General features: G+C 38.2%; 1 protein-coding gene across 4 annotated transcripts in view; it reads left to right on the top strand.

The window, feature by feature from the left end:
• The window catches only part of KCNIP4 (potassium voltage-gated channel interacting protein 4), a 213,815-nt gene that overhangs the window by 183,198 nt on the left and 18,501 nt on the right, over positions 1 to 12,116 (top strand). For 3 of the 4 annotated variants that reach the window (XM_054391396.1, XM_054391394.1, XM_054391395.1), the window contains one exon: positions 2,930 to 3,054. In XM_054391396.1, the coding sequence (XP_054247371.1) occupies positions 2,930 to 3,054 (125 nt within the window). Of the gene's footprint in view, positions 1 to 2,929; positions 3,059 to 12,116 lie in introns of those variants that run through there. The other variant, XM_054391397.1, reaches the window with a different exon arrangement.

Below are 12,116 nucleotides of genomic sequence, written 5' to 3' on the forward strand. Positions count from 1 at the left end.
CCAGCCTTCCTTAGCTAAATGTATGTACTAGAGGTAGGACTAGACTGAAGAAAGGTTTTTGGAAAGGTGTATGTGCCCAATTTTCACAGGTATGAACTGAGCCCTAACTTTGGACATGACTCTGCAAGTGCCATTGTTTGAGGAGTGTGACTGCCAGGTGCATTGCTTTCACCATTTTGGGTTTTGAGGATGAATGAAAGGTTCAAAGCATAGCTGCTATGCAAATACATGAAAAATTGCCTTTACTATATAGGTAAAAGAAAGCTCCTTGCTAATAAAATCAGTAAGAATATTTTATTTCATATATTTATGAGTGAATATGAACTTATTTCTGTTTTTCAGTTGATGTGGTAGCTTCTAACTAAAACAAACAAACCACTTTTAATTTTTTTAGGCTGAAGAAACTAGAGAATTTAAATAGCTATTTTTTCATTAATGCCATAGAAATCAGTAGTGTTTAGGAACAGATGTGTTCTCACACATTTTGCTTGCATATTTTAAAATATAATTTGTTTTTATTCCCAGCCTGGACAACAGTAGCCATAAGTGTGGAAAAAAAAAAAAAACAAACCCAAACCTGCAAGTGACTCATGAATGCTCTAATATTTTAACCAATGTAGTTGGCACATTATAAGGAAGTTTACTGTGATCTTATTTTTCGTTTATTTAGATCTGTAAGAGATGATGGAAGGAGAGTGTGAATAGAGTTTAAACCGAACCTTTTCATTAACAGCAAGACACAATCATCACTGCATTACAGTCTCCTGCATGTTTACTGAATCATTAAAAGGCTGTAAAAATGTTTATCACTCAGGATATACCAAACATTGCACTTGGCATCACATTGCCTGGGCTCTATCTCCAGCCTCACATTTATTATGTGTATTCATTTAGCTTCTAGAAAAGCTTGTAGATGTCTCTCTAGGTAGCCAGTTGTTTCACAAATGGGTGCTTAGAGAGCTCATTTCCAGTTCCTTTCTGTCTAAATAACAGTCTATTGAAATCCCATATAACTCTTGGAATATGAACTACAACTGACTTTTCAACAAGATTTGTTCTTTTGATTCTTTTGCCAATTTAGTGTAAGCACCTAGCATTGGCTTGCAGTTGTTTGGCCACATCTCTACAGCATGGCATTGTTATAGAGACAAAGGTGACTATATAAAGAACATTAAAAAATCAATCCCTCAAAATATGATGGCTTTAGAAACTGTGCAAAATAAACCATGGATGTTCTTATTCAGTATTAAAGTGGAACTTTGCTACACCTTCCATAAATTAAGAAGACAGCTGCTTAACTCTGGAACTACTTTATTTCCATGTCATCTATAAAGGCAGGTTTGTCAGGACTTCCTCTTGGCACCTCCTCATGTCTTTTTGAAGAAACGGCATGAAATTTTATTATCTTGTGAGTTCAGAGACTAGCCCTTTAAAATTGTTATCAAACACAGATTAACATGAGGTTGTATCAGGTGTTTTGTCAACAGTGCTTCGACTGGAAGTTTTCATAAATATGCTCGGGGTCCACAGGTCATATGAAGTGATCTATGAAGAAAAACGAAAGAGAAACATCTCATAGTTTGTCCATAAGCCAATACACAATGGACATTCTAAGGCTGGGTAACACTGAGGTCATCTGGGTGGCACTGAGACCATCTTTCTGGGATGAGTTCTCCTGGCAATGTCTCTTTGACAGAAGAAAAGACAAGGTCCTACAATTTTATGAAGATTTCTGCAAGCAGTTTATGTATTATGCTTACAGTAATGTAAAGGATGTTCATGTTTTGTTTAGCTGAATGATATCTCCTGATACCAGATTTCTTCCAAGTAGCTGAAGGTTATTATTACTGCATTGCAGCAGAACAGAAATATGTGAAGGTATAAGCATAATAATGTTTTAATAGAGTAACCTAATATTGTGCTGTAATGAAAATTGAATTGAGCTTATTTTTAAAAGGCAGAGTCCCATACTCTGATGAAATAAAAATACATATCTTTGGCTTTGTGGAAGTGATAATTAGAAGTGTTCTACACATTTCTATAGCTGGTGTAATTCTTAAATCACAAGAAGACAGTGATTTGATTGAATTAGCCTCAAGTACTACTTTAGCTATGTTTAGTGCTGGGAGTACTTAAAATGGATATATACATTCATGGTTTTGATCAGGTATATGGCTGGCACCCTATATAAAAAATACAAATTATAAGTTTCTTTAGCTATTTTATTGAACTTTCACATTTAAAACTATCGGGGGAAAAAAAAGTCCTTGCTGTCTTTCATTGGTTTAGGGCTGCACTCAGCTGTAAGCCTTGAATGTCTATATCCACATTCTGATTCACCTAATGATGAGGTCACTACAATCATCATGTTCCTCCCTCAGGCTGCTCACTGTCAGGGATCATGTTTGCCCTGAAGGGTTTGTTATACTGAAGGTATGCTGTTGAATGTGTCATATCAGCCCCACACACTTTCCAAAACACCACTTCATAGTAAAAGAACATTGAAAATCCCAGTCTGATACAGTGAATTAACATCCACTGGTTAACCCAAATTCCAGTATTCCGGAGTCAGGAAAGTTTAATAAAATTATTTTAATTGATCAGAGGCTCATAGAAACAGAACAGTCATACTGAGTGTCATGCATGTCCCTGATGAATGTTGGCTTTTTGGTTTATTGCTATTTATATTGAGGTGGTAATACCCAGACCTCTGGATCCTCATTGCTGTCCCCTGCTCTGTACAGCCACAGAAGCAGAGAGATGTCCTTTCTCTCTGAGTTCAAAATTAAAATGTCATTTGCCTTGAAAGCTGCAAAAGCTGTGCTTTAAGGAATGTCATTTAACTTTTTTCTTTGCTGTTCTGCAAGGGTTAGGTATTTCTGCATCCTTTCTTGTTGAGCTTTCCTTCTCTGTCTCCTGTATTCTGCAGACACTGTAGAAGATGAAATGGAAATGGCCACAGTACGACATAGACCTGAAGCTCTTGAACTGCTGGAAGCACAGAGTAAATTCACAAAGAAGGAACTTCAGATCTTATATAGAGGGTTCAAGAATGTAAGTACTTCCTTTTTGATATTATCATCGCTTTACAGGATGAGCCACTGCAATCCCAGCAGTACAAGAATGAGTGTCAGGGGAGCTGATGGGACTCAGTAGCTAAATACTGCATGTCTGGTAAGATGAGGAGATGATCACTCTGCAAGAATTGAGCTACTTAATGACCAAAAATTCAAACAAATCAGAAAGTATCCAGAAGGCAATAATGATAACTTAGTATAGCAGCACTTTGTTCAAGAACAGATTGAAAATTATGTTGGGGCTGTTTATCTAAAGGTATGCTAACAGGAGAAGAACATAAATCCTAAATAATTTTGTCAGTAAAAGGAAAGATTTTGATATTGGTGTTCACAACAGCTATCACAAGAAGTAACTGGCATAAACTGCACTGGAAGGTTTGGGTTGGTTTTGTTTGTTCAGTCAACAGCAGTAGATGGCTTCTTCAGTTCTTTCTATTTCTACAGATCTATAAACTTGTTAGTTCCCTTTACTAGGAGTCATTAGTTGTGGGGTTTTGCTGGTATTTGTGCTCTATTGGCAGGCCCAATGTTTTTAGTTGGTAAGGTTAACCACTGAGGACCCTGGTATGTGGGTGCAGTTTGCCTCCTGTGTACTTGCTGTTCTGTGGTGCTGGCCTTGATGTTGGCATCTGTGGTTAATACAGCAGAGAAATAAGACACAGTAAGATTTTAGTTGATATTAAATTCTGACTACACCACAAGCAAGAGCTTCCCCTGGTTTTATTAATACCATTTTTTTTAAAAGCAATTTTCTGTAAAAAATAGCCCTTTTCTCCCTGTTTTATTCTACTTTTATATGATCAATAATCTGTAGGTTATTACATGCAATTAACATTGGATAGAAATTAATTGGTATAAAAAAAAAATCAATAATAGCAGTTGCTTGCAAATCACCAGTATGTAATTTTATTGTATATACTCAACTGTGAGTACTGTGCCAGTTCAGGTGCTATGTCTCCTGCTGAGCTGAATGTAAAGATAAATTTTATTGCATTTATCACCTTTCAATTCAGTTTTTCTTTCACCCTTACAGAAGGGCCTTCTTCTTGCCCTTGGCATTTACTACTCAAATGAAATTATGTAATGAAGTATAATAATGTTAAAACCACAATGAAGCCAGCTCAGCTATGGAATCAAAGAGCATATCTTCAGAAGCTTGTACAAGCAGTGGTGTAAATCCTGCAGAATTCTTAGATGCCTTGCCTTTGTAACAAAAAGGGATGTTTTGAAAGTACATTTTTATGGAGGGCTTACAGTGCAAGTAGAATAACGTGTGCTGTCTATATATCATCCTCAGTTCCAGATGGTATATAATGTTGGCATAGTAGTGATTAACAGTGATTGCTCTTAAAACCTGTTCATTACCTCAGGGTACCAGGGAACATTCCCCTGCTAATGACAGTATTCCCTAGGCACTGCAAATCATGAACTAATGTCCCTAATTATCCAAGGCAAAAAGGTAAAAAGTATAGTGGATATAATAAGCCTTCTGTCTGTTTCTCTAAGAGTGATTATTTTTAGAGTTTCAGAAATGAAAGACCTTGATAATCCCCTGCATAAAATGAGGTATGGAAAAAGAGATTGGGTTCTAAGGAAGTATTACCATTTTACGTTTTTTTTGAAAAGAGGAATTCCAGCTCTTCCTATGCTTTTGTGTTCCAAGCTGGAAGGTCTGCTTACATCAAAGGGGTTTTTGGTGGTATGGTAATACATCTTTATGCAGGTGTTTCATTTCCTTATCAGTACATGGTAATTCAAGACATGCATGTAGAAATATCTTGACTGTTTAGGACTAATGAGCATGAACTTCTGAGGTTTTGTGTTTAACATAATTGCAAAATTATCAATTACTTTCAAAACTACTGTAAAGTGTGTCCAGGGCTAGTGAAGGTCATAAAAATAAATCAGGTTAAAGCAGTAGTCTTTAGCCCAAGCATTAGACTTCAGAAACAAAGGATTTCAAACTTTTCAGTGGAGTTGGGGTTTGTGTTGTTTCTTAATTTTATCAGTTTCTGCTGCAAAATTTGCTGCCAAATCACACTTCCTTAATGACTTCAGAGATCTGGTAGGGTAGGTCTGCCTCAGATCTCTGAGCAGCAGGGGAGCAGCCTGCCTCACCATGGTCTTCAACACAGGTTGCAGGGGGATCTCTGCCCTGGCACTTGGAGCACCTCCTCCCCATCCTTCTTCACAGACCTCAGTGTCTGCAGAGTTGTTTCTTACACACATTCTCACTCATCTCTCCAGCTGCCATTGCTCTTGAGCAAGAACTTTTTGCTCTTCTTAAATATATTATCACAGAGGTGCTACCACCTCTTGGAGCTGTCTGGCATTGGCTGTGTTGGACACAGGGTGATTCTAGTGCTCCCATTATCAAAACCTTGCCACACAAACCCAGTGCATTCAGTATCCTGTTCAAGAGTAGCCACATACAGGGGAAAAAAAAAGGGAATAAGGGGGATTTAGAATGCCAATTCCCCTAACAGACTGTTCTCTCACCTTGCATTCTGCTACTGAAGTACTACCCCTGATGAAAGTTTTAACTCCCTCTCTATATTTTTACATACTTTAACCAAAGTTTCTTCCATAAACTGTGATAATTACTTTTTGAACCTGCCAGGGTATTTTTGACATCTACAGCATCCTGTGGGAAATTAGCTGCATACATTATTATGCCTTCTGTGAAAAATAATTCATTTCTGTGTCAAACCTGCTGCCTTTTATTTTAATAAGTTATTTATAATATTTCTGCTGTGAGAAAATGACTAATACCATCACTTCTCCAAGACAGTCTCTGTTTTACTTGCCTCTAACACATTTCCTAGTCTCTTCTTGTCCTAACTGAAAAGATTTTGTCTATACATTCTCACTCCAGCCCAAAGATGTCACTGAATCCTGACTAGTGCAAGAATGTCTGTTCTGAGATAGGCATGACCAGAACTTTCCACAGCTTACATCCAGTTTTTTATTATTTATGACTTTAAATTACTTACATATAGTTCTGACTGACTTCAGATGAGAAAGCAGCAAACACTCCTGTATTTCTGTTTGTTGGTTTGATTTATGATCTGTTTTTTACTTTTACAAAATTTAAAAGGTAAAATTTGAAATGTATTTTCTTCAATTTGATTTTTCCAGTGTAGGGAAATTATACACCAAATCCAGCAAACAGTAACTCAAGCAGAAGCATCAGAGAGTCTTAGCATCTGTCTGTCATGTACATGCCTGCAAACTTCAGATCACACTGTAGGAGCTTAACTGTTGCTCTAGGAAGCAAGGAGCAGAGGTTATATGCAGGAAAGGCCCAAAGAGTACTGAAATGCTCATCTTGGTAATGGCTATTGGGTGGTGGTCAAGGCCAACATTTAAAATACAAGAGGAGATATGCTGGAGCAGACAGAAGGAGGTGGGATAAGTGCCTTCAGATGACCTAACAGCTATTAGAAGGAAAGGCACCAAGGGAGAGCCTCTGCCTGTATTCAGCAGTTTAGTCATTTTAAAGCTTCTGTACTATCCTTCTCAGCCTGCCCAGGCTCAAAAGTGTGCCTAGCACGTTGGTTTTACAGTGATCCTGCACTCTTGTGGATGAATTGTTGCTCAGCTGCCATCCCAGTGGGACTTCTCCATTTTGTATTTGGCTTCCTGTCATCCCATTTCTCGTAAATTGAAATTGTGATTGCTGCAGTCATTAACCTTTCAAACCAATGGCTCTGTGGCAGGCCTAGTACAAGTGGTACTTCACAATAAATTGCAAGGACTATCAAGCATGCACTCAACATGTGGTCTTTCTTTCTCTTTTGTCCTTTGACAGGTTTCTCACAGTTTTAAAAATGTCCCTGAGCTATGGCACATTTCCATTTGAAATATACTTAGATAAGCTTTTGCTGCCCAAAAGATGCTCCTGTACTAAACTTAAATGTTAATGAGCTTTTAATTTTGCTTGGTTTTTTTGTTTCTCATCAAAAATTCTGCCAAGCTCTCTATTGGGAAAATATGAGACTTGCCTGGAAATGTGATTTTTATCAGGGCAAGTGTAAACTGAAGTTATGCACGTATAAAGAAGTCCCTGGATATATCCTGTAGCTTTAGACAAGCATCACTATACTTGTGACATTTATTGGGAAAACAACATTTCTAAGGTACATTTCTTCCCTATTATTTATTCCCTAAAGCAAACGAGGCAAACTCTGACAGTGCTGCAGCTCAGAGACAGGCTCCCCCATCACACTGCCTATCTGGGCAAGGATACATTTGTGTATAACTCAAAAAGATGCTAATTTATTCAAAGGTGGGTTTTTTCCCCCATTTCAATTATGGTTTGATGGAAGCATTGTGTATCTGTATGCTGTAAGCCTCAAAAAGTTTAATGAAAACTCATTTTATAGGTTATAAAGCTCATTCATTGGTTGTTTAGAGCATTTGAGTTGTGCACAACAAAATAGAATTATTCTTATTGTCCTTTTCTGGAAAATTCCTTCCCTTTTGTTTGTTCTGCTATTAACCTCATACAGGAAAAAAATGAGGAGGAAGTGCTTGTTTTATCTATTTAACTGTATTTCCAATCTAATGAGTAGGAAATAAAAACATATGACTCATGTTATATGTGTTTATCTAGGCTATATCTACGTACCCAACTGTAAAAATATACTTAGGATACTTTTGATAAGTTGGACTACGTGGCCTTCAGAGTTCTCTTTTGGTGAACAGTTCCATGAGTGTGTGGTCTGAACTGCCCACATTTGAACTAGAAAAGTAATTTAATATCCAGGACATGCCCCCTTGTGCTGACATATTTTACAGAGGTGCTGACCCCCTGCAGAGTGCTGTGGGCATGAAGATGATGTCTTGCACAATGGAGCACCAACAACTTCTCTTTTCAAATAGGTGCAGTGATGACACCTGAACGCAAACCTGCTAAATTTGTACCATAGAAATGCCAACAGAAAGAGAGAAAAGATTAAGAAGTTCTGAATTTTAGTAAAAAATCAGATAAATCAAATTGCAAATTAATGTCTCCTATTAGAAAACTCCTGTGACTTGCTTAGCTTTAATTAGCTAAACAGCAGCATAATGACACTCTCCAAGCAAGTAAACCTAGAAGCTGGATCCCATGCCTGCTGTCAATAGACAGACTTGTGTAAACCTTCTTTTTCTGTCTAGAGAGAGCTTCTGAAGACATATATAATGCACTTAACTCAAGCCTTTGTTTTTAAAAACTGAGGTATTATTTACCAGTTGTGCTTCAGATCTGTTGTTTCCTCAGCTTTAGATGACTGAAGAAAAACTTAAAAAAACCCAACCAAATAAAACAAAACAAAACAAAAACCCCAAACAAATCCAGACAAACCTTGCTGAGGCAGATTTTTTTTTCAAAAGCTCTGGGGTATTTCAAACAAGGCTATGTGAAAATCTTTTAACACACTGAGCCATAAGTAATGCTTACAGCCATTCTATTTTTCATTCAGGAGTTAGTCAAGAAACTTGAAACTTTTCAGACATAAGAGTAAAACAATTTAGAAGTAGAGTTTGAAAGGCCTAGGACATACTTGTCAGTCGTCACAAATTTACAGACCTTAATGCATTCTGGGGAGGTTTTCATTTCAATTAGTCTCACAGTTGCTGGCACAGATCGAAATCTTCTTTTGGAAAGTTAATAATGAACTCAGTCCCTGCACTTCCATTCATCTCATGACTTACTGCTGTTCGTGGAGGTAGTTCATGTCATGTTCACTAGGGAAAAACTGTCATCTAGCATGCCGAGGACTGGTTTGGTGTCAGTGATTGCTTACTTCTGAATTGTCTCTGGAAAATGTAGATGCCAAATCCCTAATTAAGCAACATGCCAGAGTGGGAGTTTAAGCACTAAGTATCAATAGTAGTGCAAAATACCAAATACCTCTAAAATTCTTTGCTCTAAAAAAGTCAACGTTATATTTTGGTGGAATTGTGTTGCTTTGTATGTTTACCAGTCTGTCCTGTTTGAAACTGCCAGTGCTCTGTCCTGTGCTCTGGTATGGTCCCAACAGGGCTTGTGGTAAGATGTGCCCTCAGTGATGCCAGGCTGACACTGGGTGTACAGTATGTACCTTCTGCTCTGCTCTCCAGCTGCTCACTCTAACTCATCTGCTGGTAGGGCTGTTTTCTTCCACAGAGCTTTCATGGGCATCACTATGAGATATATGAGGAATATAAATGTTTATGAACTAGAATATGAGCAGCCAAATATCTTCTTTGGCTACTGTTCAGTGCAGTTACTTTTTTTTGGCTGCATCTGGACTAAGTATTGCAAAGCTTGGCACTTGAGTCTTGTGAATTGTTGGATATGGGTTTCTTGGGTAATCATAAACCTTAGAGAAGTCAAGTTTGGTGCAATGCACCACCAGTGATGTTATTTAAAAATCTAGTGAGTAGACACTTTCCTTTTTCTCACTGGTCCCTTTTTCTTCGTGAGGTGAGATGAATACTAACTGTAAGTACAATGAACACTGCACATTGTAACACTCAGTTTAGCATAAGATGTTGTACTGAGCCAATTCATCAGTTGAGAAAACTGTGTTCAAAAAGAAACCCTCTGCTCGGGTTTCCTGCTACCAGCTTTATTACTTTTAAAGATTTTTTTTTTCTTACATAAAACATTACATTTCTGCTTTAAATCCTGTACTAAGTTGTCTCCCTCTTACACTGCAATTCAGGACACAAAGTGGGCATACATATTTTCAGGTGGACATCCTAAGACTGCAAAATGAGAGGAAAGGGAATAAATATATCTTCTAGTGATACTTCTGGATGGTGCAGTTTGACAGCTTGGGTCCTGACTACTTCAAAACGGTATAGAGAAAATCTTATTTGTGCTGGACTCAGGGATATGTTCTGGATCCCAGGAATTTCCAAGTACTTTTGGATCTTTATAATTTTTTTTTAATTCCTGATCAATTTCAACAAAATCAGCAATGTGTAGGTTTCATCAGAAAGCAGAGAACCCATCAAAAATCTCTTCTTGACTTCAATAGAATGAATTTCTAATTAGAAATGCCTTTAGCTTTACATCTGTGCTAAAAAAATAAAGGCTTGTAAATCTCCAAATAAAGCAACAAAGCACAAGTGGCAAAGTTTCAAGGTCAAATCTTTGTGTCATCGAAATGTGTTGCAAGTCTTGAGCCAACCTGCATTTACCTTTGAGTGAGAGGTATAAAATCCAGTATCTAGCAGAGCCCATATTCTGTAGAGCAGCTGGACATTTGCACAGCTGCTCTTCACTCCCCTTATGAGAATGATTCTCATGTTAACTTCCAAGTAAGGGAATGTATTCAACCCAATAAATTCCAGTGTGAAATACACTTCAAGGACCTTAGGTACAGCGAGTGTCGCAGAAGAAATAGAAGCAAATAACTTAGAAGCCAGCATGATTCAGTAAACACAGCATGAAACTAGAAGTCTAAAGACTCTAGCCTTTTGGCTCTCTGGCTGGCTTATTAACTGCCTCACACCTTTAAAAGCCTTAACTATCACATTAAAAAGCCTTCTGGGTTGCAAGAGACCATTATACTAGTGCTCCACTGCCTGCATGGGCTCTGCATTGACAACTGCCTAATTTAATGTCTCTGGTCTGACAACCAAAACCTTTTAGAGTGTCCTTGGCTATCTGAGAGATTGCTTCTCAGCCTTTGATCAAAGCCTCCTCGACTGTGCCCTGGGAACAAAGTGGGGAGCACCAGTAGGGGGGCTGGTAGTTGTGGGAAACTGAACTTTCCCAGCAACTGGAGATAGCAAAGTTCATCCTTACAGGAGAGAAAAATGAACACCAAATTCCTCAGCATGAAGAGGGAAATGTGTGCTCTGTGAGCAGTATGTTTGAGTGAGACTGTTACCCCCCAAGGCCAAGCTCCATATCCATCAAGTGGAAATAAGAGTAACCTTATGCCTGAAAGTAGCACTGCTCTGGGAGCCACTCTGTGTGGTATGTCTAACAATTATTTACCTGCTCCATTTATGCATCTGTGACACTGTGACTCACCTCACCATGGGCTCACAAAAAGAAATGTGAAGAATATTTTCATAAGTAACCCCTGGATAGCTGGACATGGCAGTGTTTGTCTCTAGCACTCTATCTGGCATGCACCATCCTAGGTAGCAGAGCAGCAGACACAAGGTTGTGCTTGTGATTGCTAGTACCAGCACTAAGCACTAGGTGTGGGTGGGTGGGAAGAGTATTGTACAGGCTAATCAACTGGCTGGATCAACAGGCCAGAAATCCAGGTTCAGCAACTTCCACATTGTCTTGCTGAATAACCTACTTCTTTTCACGTTCTTTTTTCACCTTTTTCCCAAGTTTTTAGGTCATAAACATTTTGTCAGTCTTCTCCATGTCCTAAATACTGAGTCCATGTAAAAATCAGAGCACAGTGGGTGATTTGTTACTGTTAGAAAAGATTTAAAGCAGGTAATGTTTGTTTCCTTCCGCTAGAGAGGGATGAGAAAGAATAGTGACACAACATGAAACAAGAGAGAACTTTAATATGAAAGCAGATGCAAGATCAGTTTCAAGTTGACACCAGCCAATAATGGAAAGTTTGGTTATCAGTTTTTAACTATCTCTATAGATTCACCAGTTCTAGATGCTTGTAACTTTTAGCTCTTGAATTCATATTGTTACTCTTCTAGCCTAAAAATCCTGCTTCTCTTCAAGTCAGGTGCAAAATTTCATTGATTTTAATGGAACAAGCCCAAATGTCATGAAGATTTTTTGACCCTCTTCATGTGTTCTTCACTATAAGGATGCCTGCTTAAGGCTTCCAAAGCTGTAGATAGAAACTTAACAATTACATTTTGTTTGGGTGATTTGTCCCCCACCACATTACCTGTGATTGAACAGAACATTGAGTTCTTTCACTCTGCCAGACAGCTGTAACTTAGTGGTAATTGGCTCTGCAAACTTCTAGTCCCGTCCCAGAGGAAGATATTCCCATGAGGCAATACAAAAATGTATTCTAGTTATTATTTTGTTACCAGTAGGTAAGCTAGTGCTTGTCCCTGTTGCCC

Source organism: Indicator indicator, chromosome 23, assembly GCF_027791375.1.
Source record: "Indicator indicator isolate 239-I01 chromosome 23, UM_Iind_1.1, whole genome shotgun sequence".
Taxonomy (NCBI): Eukaryota; Metazoa; Chordata; class Aves; order Piciformes; family Indicatoridae; genus Indicator; species Indicator indicator.